The sequence below is a fragment of the Pristiophorus japonicus genome, chromosome 7 (assembly GCF_044704955.1).
Source record: "Pristiophorus japonicus isolate sPriJap1 chromosome 7, sPriJap1.hap1, whole genome shotgun sequence".
Lineage (NCBI taxonomy): Eukaryota > Metazoa > Chordata > Chondrichthyes > Pristiophoridae > Pristiophorus > Pristiophorus japonicus.
In genome coordinates, this window is record NC_091983.1 from 194,106,827 (window position 1) to 194,128,043 (window position 21,217).

General features: G+C 43.3%; 1 protein-coding gene across 3 annotated transcripts in view; it reads left to right on the forward strand.

The window, feature by feature from the left end:
* The window catches only part of cep57l1 (centrosomal protein 57, like 1), a 245,591-nt gene that overhangs the window by 169,842 nt on the left and 54,532 nt on the right, over window positions 1–21,217 (forward strand). For 2 of the 3 annotated variants that reach the window (XM_070885655.1, XM_070885657.1), the window contains 5 exons: window positions 5,361–5,541; window positions 7,543–7,713; window positions 12,811–12,932; window positions 16,328–16,444; window positions 17,771–17,848. In XM_070885655.1, the coding sequence (XP_070741756.1) occupies window positions 5,361–5,541; window positions 7,543–7,713; window positions 12,811–12,932; window positions 16,328–16,444; window positions 17,771–17,848 (669 nt within the window). The remainder of the gene's footprint in view (window positions 1–5,360; window positions 5,542–7,542; window positions 7,714–12,810; window positions 12,933–16,327; window positions 16,445–17,770; window positions 17,849–21,217) is intronic. The other variant, XM_070885656.1, reaches the window with a different exon arrangement.

Genomic DNA, 21,217 nt, shown 5'->3' on the forward strand with positions numbered 1-21,217 from the left:
TCCATTTTCAGACTGCTTTATAGATGAGCCAGAATTTCCTACAATCGAACACAAGACCAAAACCATAATCTTTGGCACCCTGACGAATGTTCAACACTCTTGTCATTGATTCTTTGCCTTTCCCTGACTGCTTGCTCAGGCTGAACAAGGCTTTGCACAACCTCTGCGTTCTATTCAACTTACAGCAGAACTTCAAACCCCATATCCACTACCAACGCCACTGACTTCCACCTCTGCAATATCGCTTCTCTCTATCCCCCTACCTTGCCTCTACTGCTTCCAAAACGTAATCTCACTCCTTAACTTCTCCAGCATCCTGCTTGCCAACCTTCAAATGCTCCAAATCGCCAAACTCTGCTGTACACATCCCATCCTGAACTAAACCCTGCTCACCAATTGCTTGCTGACCTACACTAACTCTCAGTTTTCCCCCTATCCCCCAGCTCAATGGATTGAATTTAGAATCCTTGTCCTAATCTACGGATCCCTCTCTGGCCTTTTTCACCTCTTATCTGCAAACTTCTCGCTCTTAGCCTCCCGTTATTTTTAAGACTTGCTGGATTTGCAAATTAGTTGCCCATTATACTTGCCACAGAAAGTTAGAGCTGGAACTTACCTTTTTAATGACGTGATAATTATTAATGCAATGCCAATCAACCCCTCTAGCTCAGAAGGGGAACAATTTAAATTGTTCCATCTCATTCCTGCATGTAGTAAATTGTTGTTAGAGATTTAAAAAATTTCAAATTTTAAAATTTTACTTTTTTTTTCTTTTTTTCTGTCTTTTAAAACATATCCAATCTTTATTTCCTTCTCTCCTTTTTTTTTTTCTTTCTGAATCTGATTTTACTTTAATCCACCCTCCTCCTACATAGGAGTAGAAGTAGGCTGTTCAGCCTCTTAAGCCTGGTCTGCTACTCAGTGAGATTATATCTGTATCCTAACCCCATTTACCTGCCTTGGCTCCATATCCCTTAATACACTTGGCTAGTAAAATCTATCTGTTTCTACACTACTTATCGTAAAAACTTGGATATTTGTCTTTCTATTGTTATCTAAGTGATTAATAAATATAGTGAATAGCTGAGGCCCCAGCACAGATCATTGTGGGACACCACTAGTCACTTCCTTCCAATTAGAGTAGATACCTATTATCTCTACTCTGGGGTTGAAATTACCCCACTCCCGACTAAGAGTAGGCGCACTCACCAGTTTTGAAGATTTTTTTTCCGCCCTAATCCATGGGGTGTAGAATCGAGCGATATTCAAGTCTTCGTTTTTTTGGTGGTCGGGGCGGTGTTCCGGTCGGCTGCGGGGTGGAAGTGCCCTTTGATTGGGTTGGCTGTTACTACGAGTCATCAGCACATCGCTGACGCATCACAACGCCCCTCCCCTTCAGTTAAAGGGGGAGGGCCACTGCGAACTCTGCATTGTTTAGTTTGGCCCATTGGGCTACAAGTGAGGGTTTTGGCCGGACCAGTGGTCTGGCACCAAAGAGGGGGTGCCTGGCTGCCTGTTGGCGGCCCGGCCTAACCCACTGCCACCATTGTTGGGCCGACCTTGGAGTCGGCTGACATGTAAAATAAAATGGCGTCCGTGGCAGTGCTCTTTCCCCTTTAAGGGCGGAGACGCCGTCCAAGCGCACATAGCTTCCCGCAGGGGAAACCTGTCGGTGGCACCGACCTGCGGCTGCTCTACTCCCGTGAGGCAATTTCCTGTGCGGGCTGGAAAGGTGTTGCCGTCAGTCGGAAGGGGGTCAGCGCATGCCTGTCGGGGCGGCAGCACGGGCAGCGTGGAAATCCATTCCCGCTGCTCCCGGCCTGGGGACAATTTTGGATGATTCGGCCGTCTGCCGGTCGGTGAGGTCTATCCACTCCATTATCGCCTCTTTAGAGGCGGTATTGGGCCATAAGGAGGGGGGCAATTTCGACCCCTCTGTCTTCTACTGTCTAACCAATCTCTTAACCAGGTCAATAATTTGCCTTCAATTCCATGAGTTTTAATTTTAGCTAACAGTCTCTTATGTGGAAACCTATCAAATGCCTTCTGGAAGTTTACATAAACTACATGCATAGTTACCTCCTCAAAAAATCTATTTAATTTGTTAGACATGACCTACCCTTTACAAATACATGTTGGCGCTCTCTAATCAGCTCAAATTTCTTTAAGTGCTCAGTCGCTCTGTCCTTAATTATAGATTCCAATAACTTTTCCAGAACAGATATTAGACTAACCAGTCTATAATTTCCTGGTTTCTCTCTCACATTTCTTAAATAATTGAAGTTAAATTTGCAATTTTCCAATCTGAAGGGACAATTCCTGAATCGAAAGAGCTTTGGAAAATTATGGTTAAAGTACCTGCAGTTTCCTTACCTACTACTTTTAAAACCCTGGGGTGGAAACTATCAGGTTCTGTTGATTTGTCAGTCTTTAGTGCCATTATTTTTTTTCTAATATTGTTTTCTTGCTTACGTTAACTTTAGTGAGTGCCAGCCGTGATTCGTTATTAGTTTCCCTGGAATGTCAGGTGTATTATCCTCTTCCTTTACTGTAAAGACTGATGCAAAGTATCGATTCAACAATTCTGCCATTTCCTTATTTTCATCTGCAATATTACCTGCATCTGTTTTTAAAGGGCCCACTTTATTCTTGAATGCCCCTTTTCTTCTAATATAATTGTAAAAACTTTGTGTGTTAATCTTGCCCTCATAAATTTCTTTTCGTATTCCCTTTTTGCAGATCTTACTATCTTTTTTGTCTTCCTTTATATCCCGGTCCCCTGCATCTACACTATTCTTTGCATTTTGTATGCTCTTTTAGTTTTGTTATATCTCACCACTTTTGCCGACCATAGCTGTTTTATTTGTAAGTAGAGCTCTTGCCCCTTGGGTATATTGGTCCTGTATTAAGCAAAATTCTTTGTTGATCATCTCCCACTGTTCAGTTGTAGTTTTACCTGATAACAGTTTGGGCAGTTTGCTGTCGTCAGTCTGTGTCTCCTCCTTAAAGTTAGCCTTACCAAAATCTTAGTAACAGTGTTACGTTTCTCGTTTTCAAACCTAATATTGAATTTGATCATATTATGATCACTGTCACATAAATGTTCCCTCTCTGTTAGATTATTAACTAAGTCTGGCTGATTGCTCATTACTCAATCTAGTATAGCCTGCCATAAAAGCAAAATACTGCCGATGCTGGAATCTGAAATAAAAACAGAAAATGCTGGAAATCTCAGCGGGTCAGGCAGCATCTGTGGAGAGAAAAACAGAGTTAACATTTCATGTCGATGACCCTTCGTCAGAACTGCTGAATGTTCGAAAAGAGCACATTCTTAAGCACTGAAAGGGGAAGGGGAAGAAAGAACAAAAGTGATGGGGTGGAAGGCAGGAGAGATGAGAGAAATAAAAGGGATGATGGCCGAATTGAAATGGTAATGACAGAAGTCAGAAAAAGGTTAATCTGGATAGAGTGAATGGCGTAGTAATGACCAAAGAGAAAAAGAGAGAGAGAAAAAAGAAGGAAAAAAAACACAAGATTGGGGGGTGGGGGGCACTCGAGCTTGCGTTGAGCTGTGGAAGCGTCCGAGGATGGAGATATCGGAGTGGGAGTGGAGTGGAGAATTAAAGTGACAGGTGACCAGAAGCTCAGGGTCACACTTACGGACTGACCGTAAGCCGAGTATAGCCTTGTTCGTTCTAGAACATATTGCTCCAGGAAACTATCATGAAAGCACTTATGAAATTTGCTACCTTTCTGACTTGATCTATTCTGCTCTTCCCAATCTCTATGAAAATTAAAGTCTCCTATTAAAACTCTACTCTTTCAACAAGCTGAATTAATACATTCTGCCACTTCATTGCTATCAGGCCTGCATACAACTCCCATTACACTTATTCTTCAATTCTAATCATAGAGTCTTCACTTACTGTTTTCCTTACCTAGATCCTCTCTTGCTAATGTTATTTTAATATCTTTAATCAATATGGCTAGTCCTCCTCCTATTCCAGTTTTTCTATCCTTTCTAAAGACTTTATAACCTGGAATATATAATTCCTAATCATGACCAGCTTGACATGATGTTATACTCTCTAAGCTGGGTTTGAGCCTCTAGTGCACTCAATTAATTGTTTATACTCTGTGCGTTTGTATATAAAACTCATATTTGGGCAAGAGACCTTGAAACATAGAAAATAGGTGCAGGAGTAGGCCATTCAGCCCTTCGAGCCTGCACCGCCATTCAATGAGTTCATGGCTGAACATGCAACTTCAGTACCCCATTCCTGCTTTCTCGCCATACCCCTTGATCCCCCTAGTAGTAAGGACTACATCTAACTCCTTTTTGAATATATTTAGTGAATTGGCCTCAACAAATTTCTGTGGTAGAGAATTCCACAGGTTCACCACTCTCTGGGTGAAGAAGTTTCTCCTCATTTCGGTCCTAAATGGCTTACCCCTTCTCCGCCCTGGTTGCTGTCTTTCTTATACTGTTTAACTTTACACAATTCTTATTTGGCACTCCTGCTGTAACTGCTTTAGTTATTTTATTATTCCCTTCACCTGGAGTATTTATACCACTTGTGACCAGAACTTTGCTCTTATCGCTTTTTTAATCTTTAAATTATAAGTTTTACTATTGTTTCTGTCTGAGCCCTCTTTCCCCCCCCCCCCCCCCCCCATTTATAGAAACATAGAAAATAGGTGCAGGAATAGGCCTTTCGAACCTGCGCCACCATTCAATATGATCATGGCTGATCATGCGACTTCAGTACCCCATTCCTGCTTCCTCTCCATACCACTTGATCCCTTTAGCTGTAAGGGCCATATCTAACTCTCTTTTGAATATATCTAACTCACTGGCCTCAAACTTTCTGTGGTAGAGAATGCCACAGGTTCAATTAGCTCAATTGTTCCTCTGTTTCTTTCTTAATCCTTAAATCTCAGTGGTTAAGGATATACACTATTGGTCCCACTGTTTTCTAAGGTCCAAGATGCTCCGTTGCCCTTGTCACACTATTATAAGCTTGCACTTACAGCAAGTTAAGGTGCAAATTTTTTTCAAGTCGAAGGGTGCAGGGAAATGTCTAACTGACAGTGTATGCCATGAAATGTCTAACTGACAGTGTATACCATGAAATGCCCCCGCTCCAGCAAGATCCTCAAAAATTTCTAGAAGATTTGTTGAGGTTAGAGACTTAGTTGGGAGGGGGGAGTGAAGAGAGTTAAACTTTCTCTCACACCTGTCCACTTGCCACTACCATTAAATATTTATTTAAAAAATGATGGCAAACTTGATATTTCTATCAATATTCATAAATGTTATGTTTACGACTTGATTCTAAAGAGATTTTTCATGTCTGTAGAGTATGGAAACTCCATCCAAACGTAGCTATGTAGGAAGTTTCTGTCCGCTTCCAAGCTTGGAGAACATTTCACTGACTTCTATTGATGTTCAACAAAGGCCAGCGCCTCATCATGCGACTATCATTGGGTCAAGAAACCTTGATGAGGCTGATGCGATGAGCCCGGCTACCAACAACAGAGGTATATTTGTATATAGGGAAAATAATTTTTAACTTTCTTGATTAATATCTACTTGTTCAAAATACAATATATAGAAGACAGTTTTACCAGTGCTTATTACATTATTTCAATCGAGTCAAGTAATGGGGCATTGCTCTGGGGTTGCCGTTTTTTGGGCCGATGTCATCATTTTTTGTGTGGATAGAGGGCAGGGTTGATTTGATGTACAATATAATGTTAAATTGATTGTCTTGAGTCTTTGCATTAGTCTTTCAGCAAGTGGAATGTGTCCCTGCAGGCAAAGAGTATGCACTCCATATCCGGCAAATCAATAAATATATATGTGTGAATTTCTTAATAGTTTGATTGATATACACTAAGCATAGTGATGGGTTTTTGAAAGTGTAAGACAATTAAACAGAAGAATTTTATTTTGTTCCTCCTAAGAATTTCGAGATTCTTCCCTTCTCTCGATTTTCAATTTTGCAGCCATGAAAAGGAGGAATTCTCGGTTAGGGAATGAAACATTTTTCTCTTTTGGGCAATGCATTCTAGCATCAAGCAATAGAATCATATAGAACACAAGGGGGCCATTTGACCTATCATGTCTGTTCTGGCTCTTTGTAGGAGCTGTGCAATTAGTTCCACTCACCTCTTTCTCTATAGCCTTGCAATTTTTTCCTGTTCAAGTATATATCCAACTGTTTCGTGAATGTTACTATTGAATCTGCTTCAACCACATTTCCAGACAGTGTATTCCAGATTCCCTTAACTCGCTGCATTAAAAAAAATCTCTTCATCTCCCCTCTGGTTCTTTTGCCAATTTTCTTAAATCTGTAGCCTCTAGTTACCGACCCTACTCCCAGTGTAAACAGTTTCTCCTTATTTACTCTAAGAAATTCCCTCAATTTGAATGCCTCTATCAAATCGCCACTTCACCCTCTTTGCTCTAAAGAGTTCTATCCCAGAGTTGATTTGATGTACAATACAGGTATAATGATAAATTGATTTATTGTTGAGTCTTTGCATTAATCTTTCAGCAAGTAGAATGTGTCCCTACAGGAAAAGAATGTGCACTCCAGATCAGGCAAATCAATAAATATATATGTGTGAATTTCTTAATAGTTTGATTCAGATACACAAAGCATGGTGATGAGTTTATGAAAGTGAAAGACAACTAGGGCTAAGCTCGTACCGACCGAGCACCGCGTTGGCATCGCCTCCCGTAACCTTCAGTGGAGGTTTACCGGTGGCGCTAAGAGTTAGCAACGCCCCCTTAGCGCCATGGTCGTGAAATTGAATGCTTTCGCCTGCAGTAGTGCCTGCCGCTAATTCCGACAGGGAAAGCAGGCGTCCTGAAGAAGCTGCCAGGGCGATATTTCCACGGGTGAGCAGATGGGCAGTTAAAATGGAACTTATTTGTATTAATGTATCTCTCTTGGGTGTTCAGTACTATTGCTAATCTCCTTTACATTTTCTTTCAGTTTTCGGGTGGTCCAGCTGACCTCCCCTTTAGGTGCTGGGATGCCGATTTCCTAGTGCCAGACCTTCAGCAACACTCCAGCGATAGTGCCCCAAGAATCAGGGTTAGCGCCCCAACACTTCCCTTAGCACTCCACTCCCCTCTTGGGGCGCTAAAAACCAATATCCTGGTTGGAGGCGGTAAATGTCGGCCGGCGCTAAAGTTAGCGATGTCACTGCCTCAAACCGGGCTATAACGAATTTTCAGCCCCTAGTCTCTCCACGTTCTCAGTTAATATAGGACATTAGATTCATCTACTCTGCCGCAACTTCAGAAGGTTACCCCTACAGTACCAGCCATCCTGTGATTTCTCCAGGTGAAATTAGGGCTAGTGTGAAACTATCCACATTGGGAACTTAGTTGAGACCTGAACTGATTTATTTTCCTTAAGTCTAGCCTAGATTCAAATCCAAATGCCAGAGATAAAAGACCAATTTCAACACACTGGCACCTCCTTTTTTTTTCACCAATAAGTAACAATATTTTTTTTCTATGTTCAGCTATAGTTTCTGCTATGAAAAATCTTCAGGAAAAGATTCGATGTTTAGAGATGGAGCGGGCAGAAGCTGAACAAAAAATGCAAAGTCTGGGCTATGAAGCTGTTCAGTATAAAAATATCTTGGAGCAAGAAAAGAAAATGAACACTAACATCAAGACAGGAGTGCCTAATGGTGACTATGATTAGGTTTGCTTCATGCAATTGTTTTGGACTTTAAGATATTGTTCACCAACTTTGGCCCCAAACCCAAGCCCGGCTTTGCTCAGGAATGTGCCCAACATGCTCCACTACAGAATGGAGGTGGATCTGCACCTATACTTCCCCACATAATGTGCTCCTGTTTTCAACTTTACCACTGTGGACAGTTGCTGAGTGAAGGTCAGGAATGAAGGGTGAATGGTACGATGGTTTTTATAAATCCCTGTTCCTTGCTCTATGGATACTGGGATAGTCCCTCTCTTTAGCATTCCCTTTCTTTATCTCGCTATGAGCAAGAAAAGAAGGAACTGCTCTGACGCTCCAATATCTTTTATCCTTGTTCAGAAGGAAGACAAGGTGACAGGGCTGAGGAGCACATCAATTCTACCCTTCAGATGAGGTGCCAGGAGCTGAGAAAGTGTTAATTGCTTTCCTTTTCTCCATTTGTCAATTTCCCTGATTGCATTTGTCATGTAGAAGTCTGTATTTTGTATTTAAATGGTAACTGATAGCTGAGGTATTGGAGATATTTTTTTGAATTGAGCTAGCTCCTTGTTTATTGTATTTTGATTATTTGCATGTCCACCATTTCCTGGCTGATGGAGCAGGCAGGAGACCTGCTGCTGGTTCTCTGTTGCTGCCAATCTATAACCAGCTATGAGCAGATATTTGAGAGCAGCCATGGTAATACTTTAGATAGTATTCCCTCGCTGGGGAGTGCTTGAAATCTACTTAAAGATTTTTACTTGACCACAGGGCTGAGATTGGGAACAATTAATTGAGGAAATTAAGAATCAAAATCTTTGTTCTAAACCTGATATTGCATGATTAGGAAATACTTGTACATCATCATAGGCAGTCCCTCGGAATCGAGGAAGACTTTCTTCCACTCTTAAAATGAGTCCGTAGGTGGCTGAACAGTCCAATACGAGAACCACAGTCCCAGTCACAGGTGGGACAGATAGTCGTTGAGGGAAAGGGTGGGTCGGACTGGTTTGCCACACGCTCTTTCCGCTGCCTGAGCTTGATTTCTGCATGCACTTGGTGATGAGACTCGAGGTGCTCAATGCCCTCCCAGATGCACTTCCTCCACTTAGGGCGGTCTTTAGCCTTGGGACTCCCAGATGTCAGTGGAGATGTTGCACTTTTTCAGGGAGGCTTTGAGGGTGTCCCTGTAACGTTTCGAGTAGTGCGCTTGGTTTGGGAGTCTCGTGACTGGCATGCGAACGATGTGGCCTGCCCAGCGGAGCTGATCAAGTGTGGTCAGTGTTTCAATGCTGGGGTTGTTGGCCTGGTCGAGGACGCTAACGTTGGTACGTTTGTCCTCCCAGGGGATTTGTAGGATCTTGCGGAGGCATCGTTGATTGTATTTCTTCAGCGACTTGCGGTGTCTACTGTACATGGTCCATGTCTCTGAGCCATACAGGAGGGTGGGTATTATTACAGCCCTGTAGACCATGAGCTTGGTGGCAGTTTTGAGGGCCTGGTCTTCAAACACACTTTTCCTCAGGCGGCCGAAGGCTGCACTGGCGCACTGGAGGCGGTGTTGAATCTCGTCGTCAATGTCTGCTCTTCTTGATAAGAGGCTCCCGAGGTATGGGAAATGGTCCACATTGTCCAGGGCCACGCCGTGGATCTTGATGACGGGGGGAGGGGGGTGGGGGGGCAGCGCTGTGCGGCGAGGACAGGCTGGTGGAGGACCTTTGTCTTACGGATGTTTAACGTAAGACCCATGCTTTCGTACGTCGACTATGTCCTGGAGTTCAGCCTCTGTGCGCAGACACAGACGTCGTCCGCGTACTGTAGCTCGACGACCGAGGTTGTGGTGGTCTTGGACCTGGCCTGGAGATGGCGAAGGTTGACCAGGTTCCCACTGGTTCTGTAGTTTAGTTCCACTCCAGTGGGGAGCTTGTTGACTGTGAGGTGGAGCATTGGAGCAAGGAAGATTGAGAAGCAGGTTGGGACGATGACGCAGCCCTGTTTGACTCCAGTCCGGATGTGGATTGGCTCTGTAGTGGGTCTGTTAGTAAGGATCACGGCCTGCATATTGTCGTGGAGCAGGCGGAAGATGGTGATGAACTTTTGGGGGCATCCGAAACGGAGGAAGACGCTCCATAGACTCTCGCGGTTGACAGTATCAAAAGCCTTTGTAAGGTCGAAGAAGGCCATGTAAAAGGGCTGGTGCTGTTCCCTTCATTTTTTGTACATCTACATTTCGTACCTGTATTCTCATATATCTACTAGATGGAGCACTTGTAGTGGTCTGTCTTGCATTAGAGTACAAAAACTGATGAGACCAACTTTGTTGAGATTAGAAGAGAGGGAACAGAGAGTAGGGGATAAGGGCAGTTACTCAGAGTGGTTGGAAGTGGGTAGCTGTATCCTATAACTGCTATTCACCATGTAAATCAATGATTTGAATATAAGGCTAGAGGGAGTGGTGTCCAAATTTGCTGATGATACTAAAATCAAAGGTAGAGTAAATAATTCTGAGGACCAAAGAAAGCTACAAGGAGATATTGATAAGATGGTAGAATGGGGGGGGGGAGGAGGGGGGAGAAAGGTGGTTGGAGGGAAATAGCAGATGTCGGCAATTTTGAGGTGGGAAAAAATTGGATTTAAAAAATGTAGTAATTACACTTTGAATGGGCGGAGGTTGGTGAAGTGGGAGAGCAGAGGGATTTGGGGATTCAAGTTCACAAGACCTTAAAAGCAGCACTTCAAGCGGATAAGGCCATAACAAAAGCTACTGGATTTTTGGCAAACGGTAGAGAATACAAAAGTCAAGATGTAAAGGTGAATTTATATATAGAGATATTTAAAATGGAGGGATCGAACAGAGGAAATAGAAACAGATCGTTTCCAATGGTGGAAGCGTTTAGACTGTACAGACATGGGTACAAAATTAAATGAGATTTAGAACAGAGAACAGGAGAAATATTTTTAAATAGAGGGTTTATGAGGCTGTGCAATGTCTTACTGGAGATGCTCATTGAAGCAGATAGCATGTCAGCGTTTAAGAATAGGTTAGATATGTGGTTGAATGATGGGAGGGAGTAAAGAGATATGGGAACAGGGCTGGCACATGGGGTCAGAATTACTGCTCGTATAGAGGATAAACCCCAAAACCGACTGGTTGGGCTGAGTGGCCTATTCTATGTTCCACAAAAGCACACCTCCTGCGAATAACTGGTGTCAGATGTCATACTGTGTAATGAGACAGGATTAATAAATGATCTAGTAAAGGATCCTCTCGGAAAGAGTGATCATAGCATGGTGGAATTTCAAATTCAGTTGGAGGGTGAGAAAGTTGGATCTCAAACCAGTGTCCTGATCTTAAATAAAGGAGATTACAAAGGTATGAAGGCAGAGTTGGCTAAAGTGGACTGGGAAAATAGATTAAAGGGTAAGACGGTTGATGAGCAGTGGCAGACATTTAAGGAGATATTTCATAACTCTCAACAAAAATATATTCCAGTGAGAAGGAAAGAGTTTAAGAGAAGGGAGACCCATCTGTGGCTAACTAAGGAAGTAAAGGATGGTATCAAATTGAATACAATGGCATGCAAAGTGGCCAAGATTAATGAGAGGCCAGAGCATTGGGAACTTTTAAAAACCAGCAAAGGACGACTAAAAAAATAATAGAGAGAAGATAGATTATGAGACTAAACTAGCAAGAAATATCAAAACAAATAGTAAGAGTTTCTACAGATAATATAAAAAGGAAGAGTAGCTAAAGTAAACATTGGTCCCTTAGGATGAAATCGGGGAATTCATAATGGAAAATAGGGAACTGGCAGAGACTTCGAACAAATATTTTGTATCGGTCTTCACAGTAGAAGATACCAAAAACATCCTAATAGTGGATAATTAAGGGGCTATAGGGAGGGAGGAACTTAATATATTCACTATCACTACAGAAGTAGTACTCGGTAAAATAATGAGACTAAAGGTGGACAAGTCCCTGGACATGATGGCTTGCATCCTAGGGTCTTAAAAGTGGCTGCGGAGATAGTGGATGCATTGGTTGTAATCTACCAAAATTCCCTGGATTCTGGTGAGGTCCCAGCAGACTGGAAAACCGCAAATATAACGCCCTTATTTATAAAAGGAAGCAGACAGAATGTAGGAAACTATAGACCAGTTAGCATAACATCTGTTGTTGGGGAAAATGCTGGAGTCCATTATTAAGGAAGCAGTAGCAGGTCATTTGGAAAAGCATAATACAGTCAAGCAGAGTCAGCATGGTTTTATGAAAGGGAAGTCTTGCTACAACTGTACAGGGTATTGGTGAGGCCACACCTCGAGTACTACGTACAGTTTTGGTCTCCTTACTTAATGAGGGGTATATTGCATTGGAGGCAGTTCAGAGAAGTTTCACAGATTTAGTCCTGAGATGAAGGGGTTGACTTATGAAGAAAGGTTGAGTAGGTTGGGCCTCTACTCATTGGAATTCAGAAGAATGAGAGGTGATCTTATCGAAACGTTTAAGATTATGAAGGGGCTTGACCGGGTGGATGCAGAGAGGATGTTTCCACTGATAGAGAAGACTAGAACTAGAGGGCATAATCTTAGAATAAGGGGCAGCCCATTTAAAACTGAGATGAGGAGAAATGTCTTCTCTGAGGGTTGTAAATCTGTGGAATTCTCTGCCCCAGAGAGCTGTGGAGGCTGGGTCATTGAATATATTTAAGGTGGAGATAGACATATTTTTGAGCGATAAGGGAGTGAAGGCTTATGGGGAGTGGGCAGGGAAGTGGAGCTGAGCCCATGATCAGATCAGCCATGATCTTATTGAATGGCGGAGCAGGCTTGAGGGGCAAAATGGTCTACCCCTGCTCCTATTTCTTATGTTCTTATGTTCATCTCTGCGGAGATTTTGCTGAGGCTCAGCTGCCGTCAAGGCAGAATGGAAACATTGAGGACTGAGAGGAAGGTGAGAAATTGAGTTGCATATTAAAGAGAAAGGGGGAAGGAAGCAAAACCCCACTGATTGAGCTGTGATACAAGATAGCCTATATGGTTTATTGGACTAGTTCTGGTCTAGGCCTGATTGTCGTTCTTTATTCAGAACTTGCTGATCAGCTGGCAACTGTTGAAGACCGCTGCTCATTGCTGGAGAAACAGTTAGAATATATGAGGACGATGGTGGAACATACAGAAACGGAGAAGAACAATTTAATGGAGAAACAGGTGATTATGTCAAATTACTATACTCCCTTCTATTTTGATTATGTGACAGAGAACTGGGTCTATTTCAGTGCACAGTTGATAAAAACAAAGAATGGCTAGTGAGAAACCCTTTAGGATTGCCTCGTTGCCTGCATCAGTAGCATGTGGCTTCACTCCCGCAACTTCCTGCACCCCACGCAGTGGCTGCTGAGTGGGTTCCAGACTCTTCTCTACAGGAAGTCAAGGAATGTGCATCTCCCAGCAGTTGATCATTGATCATCAGAAGCCAGGATACAAATTGCATGCTCAAACTTTTGACAGTGATCAACTGCTGGGAGATTTATATGGGGAGGTAAACACCCCCCAACAAATAACACGTTCAGCTAATTACAACAACAACTACTTGCATTTACATAGGTTCTTTAACTTCGTAGAATGTCCCAAAGTGCTTCACAGGAGCGTAATCAAACAAAATTTGACACCGAGCCACATAAGGAGATATTGGGACAAATGACTAAAAGCTTAGTCAATGTACAGCACAAGTGTTGGAGAACTCATATGAGCATAGCAATACTCTGATGTGTGGGAAGGCTTTACACTAATAGAAAAAAAGCTATCTGAAGAGGGACATTGACTATTTGGAATTATCAATGCAAGATGCGAGTTGAATCCAAGGTGCATAAAATGTGTTTAAATGTAAATATTCAAATGAACAGGTTTCCAAGGTTGGGGGCCACATAGTAAAAGGAGATGGATTTTCACCTTGCATTCTCATTGCTTTAACTGAATACAAAAGTGTTAATTACTTTTGTACCTATTTTTGTTTTTAACATGTTGCCTTTCTAGAGGTAAGTGTGATACTTACCCCGCCACCCCCCCCCCCCCCCCCAATATTCGAGTTACCCTTTTAACACAGCCAGCATTTTGAATGCAGCATTACATACATAGGCCCCAAGTTTCGTCCCGCGGCGAAAACGGCGCACCTCCGAGCTGGGCGCCTGTTTTTTGCGCCTAAAAAAAAGTCCGATATTCAGGAGCTCGATGTCTGCTTGGCGCGGCGCGCACTTCGCAGCAGGGGGCGGAGCCTAACACTCGCGCCGATTTTCTAAGTAGCAGGGGGCGGGTACAATTTAAATTAGACTGCACGCGCAGTCTCACACAAACATTGGCACTCGGCCATTTTTTTAAATACTGCAGAAAAAGTGAAGATTTGTTTCTTGGACCCTGCAAAGGCTTGTAATTTAATTTTTTTTGATATTTCTGTGTGTGAGGGAGTGCTTTTAGCAGCACTGCTGAATAAATCACCTGCTGAAATCAGTGAGTTCAGCTTTTCACTGCTAAACTTGCAGAACCGGTGCTGCATTGGTGCATGCAAATTAAGGACTGTGTGTTTGGAGAAATAAGAGTGCCAATTCAACTTTGCAATGGATCAACGTCCACCAAGAACAAAGATGGCAAACCATTGCATAATACGTGGTGTTGACAATGCAGCACCCATTCTGCAAATTTAAATATAAAACTGTCGATGTGGCTGCCTCTCCCTGTCCAAATAACCTCAGTCCCCCTCACAGCTCGAAGGCTGCTGCTGTATCTTCGGCTGCCGTTGAGCCACTGACGCCGCCCCTAAAGCGTGGCCGAATGGCCTCAAGCACCATAAAGAGCTGTGTGTGTCAGGTGTTGATTCTTTGGCTGCCGGCCAGCCACTGATGCCGCTGATATCCTATGGCCGAATTTCCTCACGTCGGTCCGCTGCTGATTCTTCGGCTGCCGGCCAGCCACTGCCGCCGCTGATATCTCATGGCCGAATGGCCTCGGGTCCGTCCGGTGCTGCTTCTTCGCGGCCAGCCACGAAGAGAATGAAGGCCTGCCTCAAGCACTGCAGCTCAGCTCAAAGCTTGCTGCCGCTGCCGTCGAGACACTGACGCCACACTCCTGTCTGTCTCCAACATGAAAGGCCTGCCTGAAGCACAGCAGCTCGAAGGCTGATGCTATTTCACACAGGTAGGAACATGGTTTATTTAATCTTTTCTTTGCTTATAAATTTTTATTCAGGTTGGATTTATTTGTCTAATTGTATAAGTATAACTATAAGGATTGATTGTAGAATTTAATGACTTCCCTTCCCCCCCCCCCTCCCCCCCCCACCTCGTTCCCTGCGCCTAATTTGTAACCTACGCCTGATTTTCTAAAGTGTAGACAAGGTTTTTTCGAGCGTACAAAAATCTTCACTTATTCCATTCTAAGTTAGTTTGGAGTAAGTTTTCACTCACGAAACTTTGAAATCAGGCGTAAGTGGCCGGACACTCCCCCTTTTGAAAAAAAATTCTGTTCCAAAGTGAAACTATTCTAACTGACTAGAACTGGAGCAAACTAAATGACGAGAATTCCAATTTCTAAGATACTCCGTTATACACCAGTTGCTCCTAAAAATCAGGAGCAAATCATGTGGAAACTTGGGGCCAAAATACCTAGCCAGCATTGAATTTTCCAGATTGTTGTACACTGTATCCAGTTTGATATCTAGCACTAAATTATTTTGACCACTGTTGGACCTTCTTTGAGTTCTCTGAGCCTAGGGGTGTATTGGATGGAGGGAAGTACTTCCCACAGGGAAGTAAAGTCTGTGTTGCTCTGGATTGTTCTGCACTCGTGTCCAATTACCGAAATGCGTTGCCGGTTCCTTAGAGTAAAGAAACTAAGAGCGATCATACCAAAGTTTGGCATTTGCATGGTATGGAAATCTGTTCTTGCCTGTCTTGCTTTGGGTAGATCCATACAAGCTTACAGCACAAAGGGAGGCCATTTGGCCCATCTATGCCAGTTCTTTGCTAGAGCAATCCAAGCCTAATCCGGCTAACTCTCCATGGCCTTATTTTTTCCTCTGCATCAGATATCATCCACATTTTACTTAAATGGTCTTTGCCTCAACCAATTCCTGTGCCAAAGTATTCTATGCTCCAACAACTCTGCATAAATAAATTTCTCTTGACTTCTCTCCTGACCCTCAGTGATGATTTCAAAATTGATGAAAACTCATTACTGCCTCTCCAATCAGAGGGAAGTGTTTCCCTTTTTCCCCATTCACCCCATCAAAACACTTCATAATTTTTGAAACGTCTATTAAATCTCTTAAAAGCATCCCGACCTCTTAAACAATCTTTTTAGAATAATTTACATTTGCCTTCCATCTAGACAATCTTTGACAGAGATTGTTCTCAGATTTGGCATAAATCAGGTTGCTTTGTGCTGCAAACTGGATGGCTGCATCTTGAGCTGGTTTTACTTGACACCTGTGAAAGGAGACCATCACTCCATCTGTATGGGGTAAAAGAACAATATTTGAACATATCATTCTTTTTGTTACCCAGCTTTCCATAATATTTATCTTGTATTAAATGGTATATCTTGATCGATAGGCTTCACTGCAGATGGATAGGCACTGGGACTGTGCAGAGCTGCAATCAAAGCTTGAAAAACTGGAAATCCTAGAGCAAGAGTGCCTAAAAGTTAATGCAACACAGACCAGAGCTGAAGTAAGTACAATATTTTTATTTAAAGTCCAAAGGAACCAAATTGGTAAACTTGTTTTAATTTATTTTATTTCCTCCTTTTCACCCTTCAAGCTATTATTGGCACAGGTTACAATTTATACATCAAAATATGCAATTACATATGTATGGATTACTTTTATTTTTTTTAGGTGTACACTCGGCCAGTTCAGAAGTGGTAAAGACAACTGCTGATCAATTAAGTAATGGTCACAATCATTAAAAGAAATGGTCATATATTTTTTAATTGCCCAGTGTCACACTACAAAATTTATTCCAGCGTCATGATTTGTAGCAAATTGATTTGTCTTTTGGTACTTCAGTACAATTTTCTAGATCAGCCTGTGCTTGCAGCAGTCTCCCAAGGTGATGACGGCTGTCCTGCTTGCATTTGCTTTTGAATGCACTCTGTATTACCACCTGATATTGATGTATAACAAATAGGATCCACTGCTATACTTTCTGTCCAGCCGATGCTGCAACATTTGGGTAGGATTTCACAATGGTGTTCCAGTGACATCTCTTGTGCTATCATTGTGATTTTGAAATTAGAAATCCATTGGTACATTGGGACCAGATGCTATACACTTGAATCCTCAAGAAATTGAGGGAGGATCTGGTTTTTATTTTTCAAGACATCTAGCAATACAAGAATTGGGCCTGAAGATCAGAAAAAGGCACATGAATATTTGGTTAATATTCAAAAAAGCACTTGAGTTGGGGAGTGATAGAAGAGTTATCATAACGTTGAGTGGGTAAACTGGTCAGCATTTACATGTGCTGTCGGCAGCATTCAATTAAAGGAGGTGAGCTCCTTTTCACCAATAATGTTGACCTGAAGTTTTTCAGATGCTGAGAGCTATCATCAAAGGTAGTACAAAATGTGGATCTCCATCTTTGGTTTGGATTGGCAGCAAAGTGAGGGAGTTATTTTTTATAAGTTGCGAGGCTCCACTTGAGCATTGCTCTCTTGTCTTACCAACTGCCAACATAGAAATAACTTAAGCGATGACAAACTGTAGGACTTAAATTCGTAGTTAAGATTTGAGCACTGTAGTATGTGAACCAACAAGCTGCTAAAATATGTATAGTTATTGTTCAATTGTTCTGTTCACTGTCAAAGAATACAATACATAAGTAATATTGGTAATGAGTTACTTAAACTTGTGCACACAGTCGTCTTGTACTAAATCTGAAGATGACCACATTTTAAAAGAACTTTCTTTTTTCCTCACTGTAAATTTCTGAAGTGATGTGCTTGGTTTAAAATGCTATTTCTTTTTGATCAGTGTAAATGTCTTTCAATTTTAGAGTAAAATTCATGAACTAGAACAGAAACTTCAAGAAGAACAACATCAGCGTAAACTGATCCAAGATAAAGCAGCTCAGGTGAGTGGACCAACCTGATGTTATATACTGATTTGGAAGGGCACTGTAACCCCAAGAACGGGGAATGTTGTACTAGGTTTGCTGTCCCATTCCTAATCTCACTGAAGTGGAATATTACAATGTTGTTAGAGTGAGAAACTGGAAATTCTGTACAAAATGTTTGCTCTCAGACTCGCTGTAGCTGTGAACTGTTAATATATATTTTAAAAAATCTTTAAAGAGGGAGAATTGAGAGACATCAATGACACTAGAAATTGTTCCCTTTAACAATAATTAAGTTGAGTTTTGCCAGATGTATGCATTATCTTTTCAAAGTAAAGTCCGAACTGCAAATAACACCAATAGTGTTCCAGTGTTGATAAACTGGCTAATATATATTTCTTTTAAAAGTAAAGAGCTTGTATTTCTGAACAGCACTTGGCTTGGAATGTAGTATGGGGCTGTAATGTGATTACGTGGAGCAGATCGAAATGCTCAAGTTTTGCTCTTGCGGGTTAAGAGTTTGAATATCTTGATCAAAAACAGCTGTTACTAGATATAATATAATATGTATGTATGACCTATAGTGCCTGCATTTTGTTTGAAATAGTTTGGGAATCGCACTTGTCCAAATGTGAATGATTATCACACTTGCATTTGATTGGTTCAATACAGCAACAGTGCATATCGGGTATTTATATCAATTTGAAGCAGACAAAACTTGTTCAATGAAAATTACTAAAGCTATATCTAAGCAATTAGTGACCACCAAATGTAGCAATAAAAGAAAAAAGATGAAGCAATAAAATTGCTGCAAATATTTTTTGAAAGTTCTTTCAGCTGCCATTCTGCTTTCTCCACTAAATTGAGGACTCACTACTGGGAATACGGTTTGCAGCATAATAAAGTTCTAAAAAATTACAACATTTACAAAGAAATGATTAACACTACCTGTGCAGTAATGATTTCGGCGTTCAAAATATCTGATACAGTGTGTTGCGTCAAAGGGATGTGTGTATGTGAGAACACTGAGCGGGACACTTTCACCTTCATTTTTGGCGGTTTTCTCGGCGGAAGAGAAACCGCCCGGCGAAAGTTTTCCCCTTACTTTTTAAATAGAACCGCCCACATTTCGAAAAGAGCACCAGGGAGCAAACCACCCATGTGCACCTGCGTGCACCGCTGAGAAAAGCGCCAGGATCAAAGTTTGGCCTCAACAGAGGCTCATACAGATTGCGGAGGAAACAACCCACGAGAAGCAGCCTGAAACAGGGCAGTAGGTGAGTACCCTGCAAAGAAAGGTAAGTTAAAGGTTTTTTATTATTATTTTTAAAATTATAAAATGGCGATTACCTTTAAAACTATCTTGAGAATGTTTTTTTAACTTCTTAAATTTTTTTTTAAATGAAAACATATTTTTTGAGTTTTCCCTTCTCCTTCGGCCCAACCGCAGCCTCGGACTAAATTTTAAATACTTACCATCCATTCAGGTAAAACCCGCCCATTTTCCCTAGTTTCACCTTTAACCACTGAGAAAACTGCCGAGAATCTTGGTGCAAGATCCATTTTCTTGCCGGGCAGTATTTCTTACCTTATTAATGGAAATCTTTTACCGGTGTTAATTGCAGAACCTTAGTGGTGTTTCTGGGCGGTATGGAGCTCAGGGGAAAGTCATAGCTTTATTTCACATGGCATCCTAGGCCCATCAGTGTCAGCTGAGAAGATTCGACGAGCAGGCTGCAGCTCCCAGCATGCACCATGTGCTGTAACTTCCAGAACTTTGGGCTCAATTTTCCTGGATCATTTGCACCGTTTGTTTTGGTGTTTTTTTTTTCAAAGATTCCCCCTGCGATCTGTGCCAGCATAACTGACTTAGTTACGAATTTTCTAGGCCAGTTTTTTTTGGACGTCATAGTTCCCTCATATCTGCGCCAGTTTTTATAATTTTTCACAGTTTGGTCAAAACTTTTTCCTCCTCGGTCAGCCTATCGGGCCACTCCCGAAAAACTTTCTGGGCACTTAAGGGGCCCAAGTTTCCACATGATTTGCGCCTGATTTTTAGGAGCAACTGGTGGAGAACGGACTATCTTAGAAATCGCAATTCTCCACATTTTTTTTTTTCTGCAGTTCTCGTCAGGTAGAACAGTTCTACTTTGGAACAGAATTTTTTCTTCAAAAGGGGGCGTGTCCGGCCACTGACGCCTGATTTGAAAGTTTCCACAGTGAAAACGTACTCCAAACTAAAGTAGAATGGAGCAAGTGAAGATTTTTGTAGAACTGAAAAAACCTGTTCTACACATTAAAAAATCAGGCGCAGGTTACAAATTAGGCGTCCAGAATGGGGGGGGGAAGGGAAGTCATTAAATTCTATAATAAATCCTTATTTATACTTATACAAATAAATCCAACCTGAATAAACATTTATAAGCAAAGAAAAGATTAAATAAACCATCTCCCTACCTGTGTGAAAGTGCTTCAGGCAGGCCTTTCAGGACCGAAGGCTGAACGGGCCGGCCTGAGACTTCTGGCAGGGCCCGTCCCCAACAACAGATTTACAGGTAGGTGGCGTTGGGTCGGGTTGGGAAGGTTCGGTTCGGTTCGGGGGGGTGGTGGGGAGAGAGAGGGAGGGAGGTCAGGTCGGATCCAGTCCGGGAGGGGGGGGGGGGGGGGAGCGCGGGTCGGGTCCAGTCGGGGAGGCGGGGAGCGGGAACAGGAGCTCAGGTCGGGTCGGGTCCAGGGGGGGTGGCGTAGTGGGAACAGGAGCGCGGGTCGGGTCGGGTCCAGTTGGGGGGCGGGAGCGTGGGTCGGCGGGAGGGGGGGGGGCGCGGGAACAGGAGCGCGGGTCGGGTCCAGTCGGGCGGGGGGGGGGGCGGAGCGGGAACAGGAGCGCGGGGGAGGGGGGGTGGGGGTAGAGCGGGTGTCGGGTCTGGTCCGGGCGCAGGGGGGGGGAGCGGGTGTCGGGTCTGGTCCGGAGGCAGGGAGCGGGTGTCGGGTCTGGTCCGCAGGCAGGGGGGGAGCGGGTGTCGGGTCTGGTCCGGGCGCGGGGGGGGGGAGCGGGTGTCGGGTCTGGTCCGGAGGCAGGGAGCGGGTGTCGGGTCTGGTCCGCAGGCAGGGGGGGAGCGGGTGTCGGGTCTGGTCGGGGGTGGGAGGGGGGGGTGGAAAAGCAGGAGCTGGCTGTGGGAGGAGCCTTATTCACGCAGCCCCAGTGAGGCCATTGGGCCAGGGCTAGGGGCTGCGTGCTTCGGGCCCCTCCCACACAGTTCGGCGCCTGGAGCTACTACACTTGCGTGCCCACTGTAGCGCGCATGTGCAGAGGTCCCGGCACTGTTTTCAGCGCAGGGACCTGGCTCCGCCCCCCCCACAGCTCGTGCTGCGCTGCGCCGAGGGCCA